At 43.3% G+C, this 17,229-nt stretch overlaps 1 protein-coding gene across 3 annotated transcripts; it reads left to right on the top strand.

The window, feature by feature from the left end:
• On the top strand, positions 1-16,246 carry B3GNT2 (UDP-GlcNAc:betaGal beta-1,3-N-acetylglucosaminyltransferase 2). Of its 3 annotated transcripts, XM_041477267.1 has the most exons (3): positions 1-357; positions 575-759; positions 13,809-16,246. In XM_041477267.1, the coding sequence occupies exon 3, from the start codon at positions 13,818-13,820 to the stop codon at positions 15,009-15,011; it is 1,194 nt and encodes a 397-aa protein (XP_041333201.1). In that variant the 5' UTR covers positions 1-357; positions 575-759; positions 13,809-13,817; the 3' UTR covers positions 15,012-16,246. The 3 variants fall into 3 exon arrangements, 2 of the variants coding, with proteins under 2 accessions (XP_041333201.1, XP_041333200.1); XR_005955953.1 differs by lacking the exons at positions 575-759; positions 13,809-16,246 and adding an exon at positions 1,534-1,772; XM_041477266.1 differs by lacking the exon at positions 575-759.
• Positions 16,247-17,229: the final 983 nt, after the last annotated feature.

Below are 17,229 nucleotides of genomic sequence, written 5' to 3'. Positions count from 1 at the left end.
GCCGCGGCCCCGCTCCGCTCCGCTCCGCCCGCCGCCGCAGGCGCGCACCTCAGGCGCGGCCGGCCCTGAGGACCCAGCGGCGGGGTGCGCGCCGTCCCGCGGGGACGGGGGACGAGCCCTTCCGCGGCCGCCTCGGCGCCGCCCCGGCATCGCCCTCAGGTGCAGGATCCCCGCCTGCTGCGGGGGCCGGCGGAGCGGGGCGGCAGCGCGGAGCCGCGAGGGCCGTGGTGGGGCGGCAGGCCGGGGCCGGGCGGGTGGGAGCCCGCGGCGAGGGCAGCCCTCGGCCGGACAAAGCATGGTGGATGCGGAGGCGGCGGCAGCAAGAACCCCGGCGGAGCCCCGCGGCAACCTGGCAAGGTACGGGCGGGGGGGCTCGGCTGCCGCCCCCGCCGGCGCTGCCTCCGCGGGCCGGCGGGGATCGGCGCTGCCGGAGCGGCTGAGGGGGACGGGGGGTGGAAAAGCCCCGTTTGAGGTTTTCCTTCCCCGTCGCCTCTCGCTTGTTTGCGTGGTGACCGCTGTGAGCTGGCGGCGCGGGGGGCGAACGGCCGGAGACGTAAAGCCGGGGGTGTTTTAGGGCTGGGCTTTTCCCTTCCCCGGCTGGGAGGTGACAGGCGGCGGCAGGGTGGGGTCGCAGCACGCGGGCGCGGAGTCCCGGCAGCGCGGGCAGCCGGCACATGTTGCAGCCAGAGCGGCGGGAGCACGGCGGAGAGAGGCGCAGTCTGCTGGGCAGGGATGAAAGTCAGGCCAGCTCAGCCCACCGTATGTTTGTCCTCGCTTTTTATTTTTTTTTTTTTAATTTTTTTTTAGATTTTATTTTAGTTTGTTCATTTAACCGTGGGGAGGCGGCGTTCGGTGCTGCCGGAGCCGTGAGGTTTTTCCGGAGAAAGCCCGAGCCGTGGGGCTGCGGCAGTGCCGGGAGCCGCTGCAGTCCGCTCCTTGGCTGGAGGGGAGGGACACAGGGCGGCGGTGGCGGAGCGGGGACACTCGCAGCGCTCCTGGGCTCACCTCATTAGCCCGCTGCGACCCAGCAGGTTAATTATTAACATCCGCGTCGGGATTCTAGACAGTGTAGTGCTGAAGCAGTGGCACTGAAGTATGGGCTGTGGTGGACCTGAAAGGGGAGAAAGTGGTATTTTTGCTGGAGTTCGCCTGAATATATGTGCTCCTTCACGAGGTGATGCTTTTTCCGTCAAACTTCCTGACACATCCTGTGCCCCGTCAGGAGGGGACTTCAGGTTACTCGCAGGGATTGTGGCTAAACTGCAGCTCGCGACTCATTAGTCATCCTGCAAAAATTTGTGGTGAAAGTTAGTTGAGTAACCCTTTAATCCGACTTCCCAAAATGCTCAGTCCTATTGGGGTTGATTATTAAATACTCATGGTTAGTTTTAACTATGCAAAATAAGAGCTTACGTGGTTTGGTTGTTGTTTTCTTTTTCCTTGTGGGGTTTTCTGGGGTTTTCTCCTTCCCTCCTCCCTCCTTTTTTTTTTTTTTTTTTTTTTTTTTTTTTAATTTTAATATATTTTGGACAGAAAGATTCGGTTTGGGCACAGAAGAAGTTTAGTCTGGCCGTGGAAAGATGCGTGCACAAAATTACATGCTGGACATGTCATCTGCGAGTTACTGAGGAAACATGATTATAGCGTTGTCCTTTGAGGAAATTTCTGGTAAATTATTGCTCACCGTCTCAAAGAGAGAGACAGCCCCGCATCCAGTTCTCTTCCCAAGCTGCTCAAAGCCGTTTCGTGTTCTTCTTGCAGTTCCGCTTTGGCGGCAGGCTCGGGTGCTGTCACCGCGGGCGTGTGCGGAGGGTGGGGCGGGGGCGGCAGATGACACTCGGCTGGCTGGCACGATCGGGCTTCGCTTCGCTTCGGTTCGGCTGGAGAGCCCAGGCTGCTGGCAGAGGCTGCCCTGCCGCCGGGGGGGAACCGGCCGTGATGCCTGATAATCCACCGGAGGAGTTGAATGAGCGCTGAATTGTTACGAAATGCGTGGAGGAAACGAAACGGAGAATCGGCTTTTCTCATTCGGCAGATTTAATTTGTAATGGTTTGAGTTGGGTTATTTTTTTTTTTTTCCTTCTTCCTGGGGCTGTAAACAATTCGAGAAGATAGATGTCTTTAAAAAACCAATACTGCTGTGGAGATGGATTGAAATACAGAATCTTTGTCTTGTACCTAAAAATATAGTATTGTCAGATGGAGTCAAAATATTTTGGGTTAAAAGAAACCCTGGTTTTGCTGCTTGCTTTGGACGTGTGACTTTCTCCAGGAGATGTTGTGCAGTATTGACCTGTATGGCTGTAGGGAACCTATGGATAGAGCATAAAAAAATAGAATGTATTAAAGTAATTCTGTCGCCTTGTTACTTGTATAGGGGTTTTGCTTGTATTTGTGCTCCTTTCTTTTCCCCACGATGAGGAAAATGCAGCAAGGTAGCACTGCTGAAAGGACTTGTTTTTGAAGGTCATGCTTTAGATGGCTGGGAGTGCTAGCTGGCTGTCTGATGCCCTGTTTCATAATAGGTAAAGCTCACTAATCTCCCCAGAGATTGTTCCTAACGAACACAGTGTCACTGGTAGTCAGAAAAATTATTATTATTGCCTGGAAGCTGATCCTGAATTTTTTTAAATACTTCTGGGCAATGAAGATGCTGCTGAGGAGATCAGTGGAGCAGTGGTGTTTGCTCAGAGAGAAAGCAGTGTTTGATGAGAAATGAGAGTGGATAAAGTGGTGTCATTCTGTGCTGGCAAATCTGGGCAATTGTCTGTATGAATAAGTCACAGAGTATATGGTGGGGGGGGAAAGGAGGATATGAGTCTTCAAGTTCTTGCCTACCCTGGCAGAGATTCCTTGGAGAACCAAGTCTTTAAGAGGAGTGCTGCTCCATGGCGACTTGTGAGTGCTGAGACTCTGAGGAATTGTCATTTTACTGCCACCTGGTGCAGCTGTATTCACAGTGGATACAGCTCTGACAGTGATTTTTCTGTTGGCTGTGTAAATCCACTTGAAGGAGGGAAAAATGGTGGTGACAAAAGGCTGTGTCAGTGCTGATCATGTTTGAAACATAGGATGTGATCGTGTCTCCTACCACAGCCAATATTGTCAGGATCACAGCAGCCAGGAGGCAGCGCTGGCTTGTCACTGATCCATGCACTTGACCAAAACCTGTATGGTCATATTGCTCCAAATTAACCAGGGGACAGGGAAAATATTGAGCAGTATCAATTCAAATCCTCAACCAAGCTCTTTGGTAACTTGTTCTTTCTCCACAGATCACTGAGTTTTTGACAAATGTGTCAGATGATCTTGCAAAATCTTGACTTCAGGCAGGTTGCGAAACTTCTCAGAGCTGGTTACTTGGTGGACTTTTCCTGTGTGCTGTCAGACTTGTGCTGCCAAGTGACTAAAGCAGCTCTGTGGGAAATGCACCAGGTTGACATTCCAGATCTTTGTCTTTTAGTGGATTTGGTTACATTTCCTGCAGTAATAAAACCGTAAATTGCTTCTTTTTGAAGAATTTGCAGTCTGCATAGTAGAGGCTGGAAGGTTTCTGGTTGGTAGAGCTTAAAGTGTGTAATTCTCCAACTTGTCAAGAATAGGCCAAAGGCAGGGTGGATGGAAGATATTGGCAAGAGTGAACTTATTATGGCAAGACGTTTTCTGTAAAAAGCACAGAATATAGGAAAAACATATATTTCGTCAAAATAATGAGAATTTTAACTTCTGGTGTTCATGTTAATGTTTCTTGAAGGCCATTAGGATTGATTGCCTTCCAAAAGCTTGAAACCGTCTTTGTCCCATTCACAGGTTGTTGGTTTGGGATTTTTTTCTTAATATATCTCCTTATTACATTTTCTATTACTCTGTGGTAGAAATACAGCAGTAATTTTGAAGCAAATAGGCATGAATTTACTTTTTAAATTCAAACTTTATTTTTTTTTTCCAGATATATGCAGTATTAGTCCCTAATACATTTTTAACCAGAATGTTAACAGTTAATTTAGAAAGAAGGATGGGTGGTTGGGTGCATGTGCAGTCATGGGGTTAGTGTTTGATGTTTCTGGTGTGTCATGGGCTGTGTTCATGTGAGTGCTTATTATGGAATCATAGTTGGAACAGGGATCCCCACAGGGATCATTGGAGTCCAACTCCTGGCCCTGCACGGGACAGTGCTTCATGTGGTTTGGAGAAGAATTTGTGCCTGTGAGTGCGGTTCACAAAAATTCCTAATGTGTTCTGACATATATTTATGTCACAGAGATATATTTAGATTTTTTTATCCGTTCACTGTTGTTTCCCTTTATGTAAGCAAGCACCCTCCATGTGCTTAAAAAACAGCAACAAAGAAAGAAAAGATGATGATGATGATGGTATAATGAAATACAGGCTCTTCCTGTCGTTTTAGCATAGAGTGAAGACGTCACCGACCAAAAGTGTGGAATAAATGTCAGACCTGTCCAGTCACATTTTGCTTTTACATAGGAAGCACTGACAGGTTCCTGGGACTCGATCCTGCTCTTCGCCTGTATCTTCCTCACTGATTTCCTTGAGCCTTTTAGGATTTCAAAAGTGCCTCAGTATAAACCTCCCCCAGTTTCCAGATCGTGTAAAACCCAGTGAAAAGGCTGGATCATTAAACTGTCTCGTGATGAACTGTGCAGAAGAATGATTGAATTGGTGCCTCGTGAGAGGCAATTAGCATTTAAGTAAGGAAAAGAATCCCTGTGTGTGATGGGTGCGGTGCTGAGAGTTTTCATGGGAGAATTGATTAAACAGTTTCCATCAGCAGTTGGTTAAGAAAGCTTTGTTGTTTGGGAGAAATACAACAGTAACAATTGAAAAGCATTTAATTTGGAGACAGTTTTGTTCGTCTTTGTAAATAACTTCTGAAATTTAGCAGCTGCTTCATCTTAAGCACGCTCAGAAGAGCTAGTCTTGAGAGTGAATTGACCAAATCCCTTCAATTGTAAGCCAGCTATCTGGATCAAATGAGCAAGAAATCTTGACTTGTGGCTGGGAATGACTAATTTTCCCATAAAAGGGTAATTCCCCGAGGCTCAGTGGTTTATGAGCCGGCAGACAACCTGCGTATTGGTATGGGATTTACAGGAGAGTTTGCGGTGTGGTTGAAGGTTTGTGTGCCCCACCGAGGTGTGCGTGCTGTGGGATGCGCAGGCTCCTGCCCGCGTTTGCTGCCGGGAGCATCCTGCTGCATCCCGGGGCAGTTCGGAGGCTGAAGCGGTGTCTGTGCTCCCCCCCTTGTGCTGGTGTAGCTGTTTGTGCAGCTGGGTCATGAACTGAAGTGAGGAACTAAGCGAGTTGAGAAATAACCTTTTCTGTTTGATTGTCTTCAGGGTTATACATAATGTAACACACGCAAATATGGGAATTCATGGCCTGGGAAAGGATGGAATTCTTTTAACTGAATTTAAGGAGAGCTGCTGCTGAATGCCCTGTATCCTGAATGTAGTGCTGGTTTGTCTTACTTGAGCAATTATATTTTTTAATCTGGTATTTGAAAGTTAGAAACTGCTAATGGGAAGCTGTCTTTGGGATGGCAATTGTTGTTGCAAACTTATTGTTGATCTGCTTTTGAATAAAAACAATTAAACCCCATGCAGATCAGCCTTCAGTTGATTACTCAAACCACTCTCAAGCTTTGTGGATGCTCACTGGTGTGCAGGTGACAGGTACAGGAGGTGCTACTCGGATTTAGAAGTTTCTAATCGGTTTAGATGCTTATCTGCTGTTAACAAAACCGGGAGTTAGCTGCCTAGCCGCCTTGAAGATCCTTTACAAAATCCTCCTGATACTTATATGCGTCTTTAGCTGCCTAAAGCTGCTGGAGAAATTGTTTCCTTTTCCATAAACTTGGTAGGCTGGAACGAGATCTGTATCTTAGGTTTTACAGCTTTGAAGGAGGACAGTGAACTTCTCTGCTTACAACTCCACTGATTTTTCTGAACTTTAAATGAATTATTCAGAAAGATGAAGAACTTTTCCTGTAAATGTTAATTACACCTGAAACAAAACCACTTGAAGGCAAAAGTATTTTTCATGTATTTGCATTTTAAAATGTAGGTTTTGCATTCTTCAACGTGTGTTTAGCTCAGTACTGTAGGTTCAAAGGCAGATCCCAGAATTCTGACACGAATATTCTCAGTATGAATTTGGTTTGAATTGACTTCTGAGTAACCACATAGCACTGGCAGGGAATATGGCTGGGAATTTTACCCTCCCAGTTCTGTATCCCATCACACAAAGGCAGCAGCTTGGGGAAGTCAAATTGAAAACCAGCGTTTATTTTTAACCCAAAAGTGGTAACAGTGGTAACCAAGGATAGGTGTTGACTTCATGAGGTGTTCCAAGTTACACTGTTCTTGTTTTTGAAACATAGTTTTTAGAAGTGCGTTTTATGTCTAAGGTGGGCAAGAAGACAAAGCAGAGGTAGAATTTTGATGGCCTGAGGTATGGTGCTTGAAGGATGGTTTTGTTAGTTGACTAAATAATGATTGCTCTCTGTGCAGACATAAAGGTGGTTGGAATATAGTTAAGGCAGGATTAATTACTGGTTTTAAGATAAAACTGGAAGCGATCAGGAGCAGATGAGTTGTCTTTGTTTGTGGAAATTATGGTTATCTGCATTTTGCGTAGGTTTTCTAAATCATGAGTTGTATTTCAACTACAGCACAAAAGTAAGAAGAGAGTGTCTGTCCTGCAGACTTTCTCTCTTTAAATGCCCGCTGAAAGCAGCAGTCATATTTGCAGTGTGTTATATCCATTCTTTATCACCAGAACTAGCATTGATCCAAGCACAAAGTGTCTGGCAGGAAAGTGCTTCCTTATCTACTTCCTTGGCTTTCTAGTAACTATGGGCAGATAAGGTGCAGCTGGAAGGAACCCCACAGCAAACAGCAGACGTGGGTGGGTCATGCTGGGCCCGCCACTGCCCCCTCACCTGGGTATAGAGAGTGCCAGAGACATTCGGGCCCGGGGTGTACCCTGTACAGGAATAGGTGGCCCGAACTCTTTGTGCCTCTGGTGGAGCAGCGCTGGTTGTGTCTGGCCCTGCCCGAGGGAGCTCTGGATGAAGGTGGGAAGCAGCAGCAGCAGTGTGCTGCTACATGAAAGCTGAGGCTGGTGACAGGTGGGCTCTGCTGTGGCCTGGGCTTTGCGAGCCTTCCCTCTTCTCCTGCACCATTCCTGGCGTTTGTGCAGCACATCGTCGGGTGATGGGGGCTGGCTGAAAGCTAATTGCTGCTTTGTTGTCGGCTCTTTATCGTCCTCCAGCTAACTGAAATGATTCACCACTATCAAATCAGTGCAAAGGTAGATGGGACTGTGCAGCTTATGCAGGGGAAGGAATAAATTACAGGAATGAGTCAGCTATGACTGAAACTGTTTTAAACTGCCGTGGAACTGTGCTTCCCAACTTCTAATTGATGTGATGAATGACAATTAATTTTGTTCCAAGAAATATTTCTCTGCTGACACTTGGTTAAACCCCTTCTCTTGATTCTTTATAATTTACTGTTTGTTCAAGCTGATGCCTGTCAAGTGAAAACTGAAATTCTTCTTAAATCAGAAGCTGGCAGCTCCAGGTTTTCCTAACAAATTTACAATGTCATCATTCTCAAGCTTGAACTGACCTTAGAATGACATGGGAATTTTCTGCATTAACGAATTGGGAAAAACAGGTCACGTCTGCTACCGCAGGCACATTCAACTTTAATATTAATTTTTATAGTGAGTTGAGATCTTACACTTGGTTGTCAGTGTGAAATCTCAATTACTGGAAAAAAAAGAAAACCCAAGACCAACAACCCAAACTATTTTTACTGTTAAACAAAGAAACCAAACCTTTTTCACTTTATGTTTTTTGTTGGTTTGGGTTTGTTTTGTTTTGTTTGTTTTTTTTTTTCATGAGCAGTTGGAACACCTTCATAGCTGTCTAGTGTGGCTGCAGGCATGGCAGTGCAGAATGGTAATGTTAGCATGATGCACTAATTTATCGAGACGCTGCCATTGTTTAAATTGACTTATGGAGGTGTGGTGTACATTGCAGCTACGTTGCCTGTTCATGCCTGTGGAAAACCATGACCAAACTCAAGTAGTCTATACCAGTAGAAAAATTGGAACATCCATTAAACCCCGGACTGAGTTTACAGAATATTTTTCATAATGGCCTTTTCTTGCATATGCCTTGATCTTCTATAGAAACATAAGAATTCAAATATGCAACTGAACATTCTTTCAGCCAATCCAAGGATTTAATTTTAACAGGTTAAAGGAAAATATTTAGGCCTAACTTGCAGTGAATTCAGTAGGTGCACCATATTTAAATATTTTCTCAATCAAACTCAGAGCTTTTGTGAGAGACACCTGCAAATAACTTAAAATACAGACAGGATTGGGATAATCTGATGATTTACTGGTAGCTGACTTATTTAAAAATGGCTGAAAAAATAGGTTACTCTGGTTGAAGGTTTGGGGGTTTCAGCAGTTTGGTTTGGGGTTGGAAATATTCAGTTAGAGACAGTGGTGAGCCGATGGTATCTCTTCCTTCTCTTAAGTGTTCTGTCAAGCAGGAATTTCACATAGGGTGGTTTTAAGGAAGTTTAAAGTAAGTTTTTACTGCTGAATAACTTGATGCAAAGATAACTCGGTGCAGGCTCTGTGGGTGTTGCTGCAGTATTTCTAAGCACCAATATAAAGTCAACAAAACTTCTGTTTCATAGATGTTATTTTAAATAGCACAACTTAAAAGGCAATGTTCTGGTAGCTTCTCTTTTCTGCTGAAAGGAACTAGAGGTAGGGGAAGACCTGAAATTAGACCAGATGGTGGCAGGAAACATAGTAAAAGTTACTGTAAAGATTCTGGAATTCTGCTCCTCAGAACTTAGCATTCAGCAGTAAAAGAAATAACTGTTTAGTCTTTTAATAGCACAGTTGAAAGCTGACATCAGTAGTGTGAGGCACAATCAAGTAGGTATTAGAGAGAGGGAGTTTGGGGTTCTTATGAAGCTTTCACAAGCTTGAATGCAGTAGGGATTTCCCCACCGGTTTGTGGCAGCTTTTGACAAGGTAACTTCTGGAGTTTCACCGGAATGTGACTGCTCTGAGCAACGTGAGTTATCTGATTGCTTGGAGAAGCAAGACTCCAGACAACAAAACCCTCCTGCCGTGCAGGTGGTAGCAGTGAGAGTGATTTAAAGGTAGTGCTCACAGATGCCACAGATGGCTGCAGGGGCTGTCTGCACTGCTCCTGCAGCAGCTGGCTTCAGCGAGCGTCTGCTGGCAGGATTGTGGATGATGCTCTCACCTAATGAAGGCAGGCTCGGCTCGGGGAGGCCCGCTGCAGGAATGTGGTCACTTGTGGCTGGTGCTGGAGAGGAGCCCTGCTGGAGCATGTTTCCTCTGCTCGGTTGTGGTTGTGACTTGGGTGAGGTCAGAGAGCCTGCAAGTGGAGTCTTGCTTTGCTCTTGCACTCCAGAGCCATCCCTTGTGTGGGGTGCACGATGACTTCATGGTCTTTGTGCAGAACACACTGCTTTGGTATGAGGCTTACACTGATATAGAACTCCCAAAAAAAAAACCCTCCACTTAATTTTTAAAATACTGAATGAAAGTACTAAATTATTTCTTTTTGTGCTTGTTACTTTTGTATCAAAAATGACGAGATAGAAGGCTGACTGATGAGAGTTCTTCATGTAGCTTGTATGGCAAATGTATCTAGAGAAAGTGATGTCATATATTTTTAATTAATAATTAGTGTTTTCTGAGGGTTCCTCTCTTGTGTGGTAATAGAATAGCGAGTCATTACAAGTTCTTGGTGTGGGGAAAAATTGAGGAACCAGGATAATTCACTGAAGTTGAAAATATAGAGAGATTGAAAAAATGGTTGGACAAAGTGAGACTAGGTTCAATTACATAAGTAAACATTGCTCAAATGCAAGTCTGGCCCTCTAAAACCTTATTACAGAAAATCTGAGGAGCACTACTAGACAAATGCCTCACTACCATTGGTTCTCTTGGATGTGTGTGTGGGGTTTTGGTGGGGTTGTTGTTTTTTTTTTTTTTTTTTTTTTGGTGTTGCTTTTGAGGGATTTTTGAGCAAAAATGTGCTGAAGATAACTAGTGGGAGACAGAATGTGAAGTTACTTTGGCCTTTATTCAAACCCTTTTTAGTTCTTTATGCCTTGGGCTGTGTTTTAGGAAAACATATGCACATCCTTCCCCTAGTCTTGCTATATTTACTCGGATTTTGAAATTCCATGCCTGAGTTTCACTGGTGTCCTTTGGTATTAAAATACTAGAAGATTAGAATTTCTCCAAAGCTAAATAATATGCTCAAAGGTGTCTAAAAGCAAGTATATGCAAAAAAATTAAAAGTAATGTTAAAACAAACATCAGCTGCTCTGAATTTCAGTGCAGTTGTTCATGCTTTGAGTAGCATGTTGCTATCGTGGTTACTTTCCTGCAGCTGGAACATTGTTTCAGGCTGTCTTGGTTGGAGAACACAGAAAACCTTGACTGTTTCCAGTGGTAACCGCTGTGTGAGACGGGCTTCTGCAGAAGGGCAGCATGGATATCTGTTCAATATTCTCCTGTTCTTAAGGTTTCTTAATTACTGTCATATGAAAGGGGATTTGTGTAAAATTCTCAGGGGGGAAAAGAGATTTGACAGTTTGCAGTTAGAAAATAAACAGCGTTCAAGTTCTTTAAAGCTGGACATAGCACGGAGTCGTTACAACAGCCCAGGGCTCTCAACATCATCTCACTCCAAAACTGCTGTTGCTCAGTCCAGAAATCTCTTGACTCACTGAACAGAGCTGAGCTATTAGACAACTGATTCATCTCGCAGGGGGTTAGAAGGACTCCATATGGCTTGTGATGTGTTAAGTAGCTAAACCAGTTAATTTCAGAAGCAGTGTCACTACTGCACGTGCTGTTGCTGGCACTGTCAGAAGTGGTGCTGCATGTACAGCTGCTGTAAGGGATATCAGACCCTAAACTGAAGTTATATGGGAACATCCAAGTCTGCCCTAGCACCAGTTACAGTCTCTGCAAAGAGAGAAGGGTGGTGATGTCTGTTAGATACCTGAATTGCAGCTTGGCTTTGCCAGATTTCTGGTAGTTCAGTCCTGGACCAGTAGGGTGGTAGGTGTGATACCTGCAGGTCATAGGGATTATCTTATCTTTTGTCAGCCCCAGTAAGTAAATGGGCTTGTCATGGGTTTGGCAGTCAGATAATGTAGATGTGATACTCGGCCCACTCAGAAAATACAGCCTAACTCCTGCCCTCAGAAAGGTATTTACAGTGAAAGGCCATGGCTTCTGTCAGACTCGAAGGAGGTGGAAAAGTTGGGTGTTTTACCTTGGGCTTTTACATCAGATGATTAAATTGGTTCAGCTGCTTGTGGATCCACAGCCTGGAACAGGATAGAGGCTGTGAGTATTTGCTTGTGGTGGTGATACCATTCACTGTGCTTTGTGAGATGGAACCACTGTCACCTCACCAGACTTGTACCTTTTCTGATGAAAAGCTCTACCAAATCCAACAGTAAATACGGATTTTTCTGCTCAGGATCCCTGTCTCATTTGCTGCAGGGGATTGCAGTCACAGTGGGCTGAAGGATTTTGTTAAGTGTTTGAAATAAAATCTTTGCAAATGGTGTCTCATTGTCAAGTATCTAGATGCCTTAGAGGTGTTGAATACTCTCAGCTTGGTAAGCTGGGGGCTGTGACAGATGAGCTGTGTGGTGCTGCATATCCTGAAAAATCAAGCTTTGCTTGAGCTCTTGACAATCCCGTGTTTGTTGGCTGTTCCTAGGAGGGAGCAGTCACCCTGTTATCTCTGGGGTCCCGGGATCATAGGTCAGATACCACCTCATTTGTTGCTTAGTGGGAAGTGCTGTTGAGGACAGGGCAGATAAGCCCTGATGTTCATGCTGAGCTCTGTGGAACAGCACAAAAAAAAAAAAAAAAACAAAAAAAAAACAACAAACCAGCACTGCTCCTTCTCCAGTGTTTTTGTGTCTAGTGAAAGATAAATGTAGAAAACCAGTGTATTTATCTGTTTTTAGTGGCAGTGAAAGAGGAGGATAAAGTTTCTTTGAAGTCTATGTGACCAAATCCAGTGCTTTCTGAACAGTTCAGCTGTATCTGAAATGATGGCACTGACCACAAGTGTGGTTTTGTCTTTGCAGTACAGAAGAAAATTACTTTAAAATTAGAACATAAACTTCATAGCTGACTGAAAGTAAAATACGAAATAAAGTAGATCTGGCCTGAGCTTATACACAGATAAATATGCAGATGGTGCTTGAGGAAGCACAGGCATTTTTCTGAGAGGCCGTGTTTTCTAGGAGTGGCTTTGGATTTCAGTTCCAGAAAAACACCCACACACCCACTTTTGGATTTAATAATGGTTATGGATCAAATAAGAGAAAAAAGATTGCTGATTATTTAGATGTACTTCTTCCTAAATTTTTGGAAGTTTAGTGTGTAACTTGTTGAGGAGTAAAATAAAGTAAGAGTGATGAAACCATAAGAGACCAAGGGTCAGTGTAGCTCAGGTGTCTGGGGGTGGCTGAAAAAAAGAAAACAGCAGCAAGTACAAGGTGTACTTCTTAGTCTGCCTCCCTGTCTGCTGTTGTTCTGTAACCTCAGGGCCTGAGGCAGTGCTCACAGCTGGGCTTCCAACAGTCAGTACAAATTCTTTATTACATTAGGTTTTCTGATCTTCCCATAATCATTTATATTCCTGGCACATGAAAATTTCTTTGACAGTGAGTTCTGTATGTGACTTCAGCATAGTCTTTGTAACCTTCTTATTAATTCTGAATTGTTTGTGGAGCTTGTAAATTGATGTACCCCAGGGCTAGTTTGGTAAGCACTGCTCTAGAGGAACACACTGTTTTCATGTTGCTCCTTGTACTGTATGCCTTGTACCTGCATTCTGTCAGCTGTGGAAGAAAGAGGAATTGATCCATTTTCTCCCCTAGTAAAAACTGAAGATGGATCATGGAACTTTTTGTATGACAAAGATGTACAGATACTGTTCTAAGTCTTGCATATGTGGGAGACCTCTCCTTTTTAAATTTCTTTTCAGGTTTTTTCCTTCCTAGTAATAATTACACTTCTACTTTCATTTACTGTTTGAATTCCTTTTTTCCAGTTGGAAGGGGAAAAAAATCCAAGTTCTTGTTCTCTTCTGTCTGAATATCAGCAGCTGGCAAGTTTTGTTAGCCTTTCTTCCAAGGAACAGCCAAGTGAAATTGTCAGAAACTGATTGTGTGCTTTAAAACTTGGCTCTGCCCATTACGTAGTTGGAAGGTGTGAGAGTGCAAGTATAAAAGCTTGAAACCTAATTTAAAAATAACTGACCTTATCATATAGCAATTTATTCTATACCCTTCAGCTCACCTTACTAGCAGGAAAAAAAAAGGTTTCTCAGTCTGCCTTTGCCAAGCTGAGGGCTCACATTCTAATTATTATACAGTCAAGTGTTTAAAGGGGATCTAAATGAGAAGCAGAAACTGCTGGCTAATTTAGACACCATGAAAAGCTGCGTAACTTTCCTAAGCTGCAAATGGAAACTTCACATTTGTACCAGCTTGGTGATAAAACCCCAAACCATATGTGTGTGTGTTAGAGACAGATTAGCTTTTGCTTCTTCGGGGGTGTAGGTAACCTTGATTTTTGGGCTACTAACTTGCATTTGAAAGTAGTTTGCATTTTTAATGATATCAAGAACTTGCTGTGATGAAAGCTAAAAATCTTTTTTTAAAATTTGTTTCTAGATATGAGAAATGAGTGTTGGACGCAGAAGATTAAAGCTGCTGGGAATTCTGATGATGGTAAACATTTTTATTTATGTGATTGTGGAAGTCTCCAAGAGCGGCAGCCAAGACAAGAATGCAAAAGGCCGTGTTGTTATACCACGTAGCAAATTCTGGAGGAAGTACACTCCTCACAAAGCTTATTGGAACAAACAGCAACAGAAGCTTGAGCTGCTGTACAACCCTATTCTGTCCTTGCTTTCCAATATGACTGTGGAAGAGAACTTGGTTTCTAACCTGAGTGCCCTCAGTTCCTGTGACCCTGACCCCTTGGTGCACTCAGAGGTTAGTGACTTTGCAAACTTGCCAGACAGATTCAAAGACTTCCTCCTCTATTTGAGGTGTAGAAATTACTCATTGCTAATGGATCAGCCAAACAAGTGTGAACAGAAACCTTTCCTGCTGCTGGCTATTAAGTCACTTATACCCCATTTTGATAGAAGACAAGCAATTAGGGAATCCTGGGGCAAGGAAATAGAATCAGGGGATGTGATAGTCAGAAGGGTCTTCTTACTTGGGCAGACCCCACCAGAGGATCATTTTCCTGACCTTTCACACATGATTAAATTTGAGAGTGACACCCACCGAGACATTCTCCTCTGGAACTACAGAGACACTTTCTTCAATCTGACTTTGAAAGAAGTGCTGTTTCTGAAGTGGGTCAGCAGTAGCTGCGCAAATGTCCAGTTTATTTTTAAGGGTGATGATGATGTTTTTGTGAATACCAATCAGATCCTGGATTACTTGAAGAGCTTATCAAAGGAAAAAGCCAAAGACTTATTTATAGGTGATGTGATCAAAGATGCTGGACCTCACAGAGAGAAAAAATTGAAGTACTACATCCCAGAAAGCGTTTATGAAGGTTCGTATCCCCCGTACGCAGGAGGCGGGGGGTTCCTGTACTCTGGTGATCTGGCACTAAGACTGAACAATGCATCTGACCAGGTACTCCTCTACCCTATTGATGATGTTTATACTGGAATGTGCCTTCAGAAGCTTGGGCTTGCTCCGGAAAAACACAAAGGTTTCAAAACATTTGATATCGAAGAGAAATACAGAAATAATATCTGTTCCTACACAAACTTAATGTTAGTGCATAGTAGAAAACCTCAAGAAATGATTAAGATTTGGACACGCTTGCAAGACCCACACTTAAATTGTTAAAGTAATGTGCATAAGTGTCTTAAGTCCAAAAAACTTTGCAAGTTTGGATCACTGAAGGTATGTTTAATAGTTGAATTTTTGCTGTAAACTTTTTCCTGTACTTCTGAAATCAAGAGTAATACTAAAATTTGAAGGGATGGCTTGAAGACTCGGTCCTGACTTTTCCACTGGTGGTCCTGGTGGTCATTATGTTTCAATATTGGTCTTAATTTTAAAAGACTTTGTGGCTATAACTAGCTGTCAGTGACTGGTTAGCTGTACTGGAAACAGGGATTGCCTACCACAATGCATCTTTCATCAATTGTGATGGTGGAAAATAATTTTCCCTTGAGTGGTGTTTGTGTGTGGAAACCACTGTAAATTGAAAATACACAAACTGGGGGAATGTAGTTTTACTTCTAGGTATGATACAGTTACAAGACTTTAAATTTTGGGGTTTTTTTTATAATTTTATTTACAATTTTCAGTTCTTTTGCACCCTGGAAGAGTATTTTTTTCCCTTCACTTACAGTACTTTGTGCAAAGTGTATGTGTGTCTGAAGGATTTACCCTTTTATTAGATGAAGCTTTTTTTTTTTTTTTTTCACAAAAAAAGCATAATTCTGCTTGAAATGCCCCCTAAGAGCTCAATGTGTAAGGAAAAAGATGAGGTTTTTTTCAGGGCTGGGCAGGTAGGGCTGCCCCTGCCTCAAGCCTACATACTGAAGCTGACTTGTTGCTCATGTTATTTGTGTGGAAAGCTATTCTGGTCAATCCTTGTTTTCTGTTTGGGCACTAAATGTGATCAGGTAGCTTGATTTGCTGGAAATGACTGAAATTGCACATTGCTTCTTGAGAGCACGGTTTGGGTCTGCTGGAAGGCGCTGGCAAATCCAGAATTGTGCACATCCCAAGAGTTTCAAATTCCAAACCAACTTTGGAAGTTTGCATGAAGCCTCATGTAGAGTTACATGTGTCCTCGAAACTCAGACCTTCTCTATTTCCACATCTTGCTTATAAGAATTACTCTAAATAGTGGTCGCTTTTCTTTGTATATGTAGAAGTGCCTGTCTATTTATTGTTCAGACTGAAGACCAAAACATTTTCTTAAATATATTTTGTGTAACATTTTATTTGTATAGTGTTGTCACTCGGATATTTAAATAGAGCATGATATTTTAAATCTGATATGTGTAACGTGGTAAATAAAGCTAATTGTTATTTTTGAATTTGAAAAATAAAATGTGATTTAAATATTTCTGGTAGTGCTTCATGTTGACTTGTAGAGCAGTTGCACTCTACATTTCAGAGGTTCAGAAACAAAAGGTTTTATTTGACACATTTCTGTAGGCTTGTGTAGCAGACTATCAAGAAAATGTCATAGCTGTACCTGTATTTATTAGATGCTGGAATAGATGGGCAACTCTGGTGAAAGCAAGGGTGACATTAAGTGCCTTAGGACAAACAGTATGTACAGAAATAATTATCTGTACAATACCATTGCTGGTGCAATTGAAAGGAGTCAAGGAGTGGATTGAATGGCTGGCACTTGAATTTTTCATTGAAACAACTTGGCAGCAGCAGCTCTTTTTTGCTTTTTGACCCGCATTCTTTTTTCTTCGTTTACCTGGAACAGATGGGGTGCTTTATTTGTCTAGGGGGAGGTGAGGTGTTCTGGTCTTCCACCTCTTTGATCTGTAGATGATCACGTTAACCCCAGCATGGATAAAAATGCTGTGCTCTGGTTTTGTGCTGTGAGGTTTGACCCTTGTGCTTTGTCATTCCTCATGGGAAGTGACACCTTTCTGAAAGAGCTGCAGGTTTTACATGAGTTGCTTCCTACCCTGTTTCTTTAAATATTCATGGGATTTTCCTCAAGATTTGGGCCAGGTGAAAGAAAATAAGTTATGCTGATGGTGAGAGATGCAAGGAGAGATGTAGTGTTGAGACTCTTGGTGTGGGGGAAGGAAGAAGGAGGAGAGAGAAAAGGTGAGGCTGAGATGAAAAGGAGGGTGCTGGGGGAGAGTAGAGAGAGGCAGAGACAAGTGAGCACTGAACAAACTGCTGAGGTCTATGGGAGGATCAAACACAAACAGGAGGATTGCAGCAAAAAGAGGGACAGGAAAAGAGCCCAAGAATTAAATCGTGTGAGTAAGATAGGGTGGAGTGCACATGTGATGTTAAGTGAAACGGGTGTGATTGGTGGAGTGCCAGCATTAATTATTTAATTTATACCTTT

Source organism: Pyrgilauda ruficollis, unplaced genomic scaffold (assembly GCF_017590135.1).
Source record: "Pyrgilauda ruficollis isolate IOZ18807 unplaced genomic scaffold, ASM1759013v1 scaffold4, whole genome shotgun sequence".
NCBI classification, from domain to species: Eukaryota; Metazoa; Chordata; class Aves; order Passeriformes; family Passeridae; genus Pyrgilauda; species Pyrgilauda ruficollis.
Note: the sequence above shows the minus strand (reverse complement) of the source record. Positions and strands in the feature narration are given on the sequence as shown.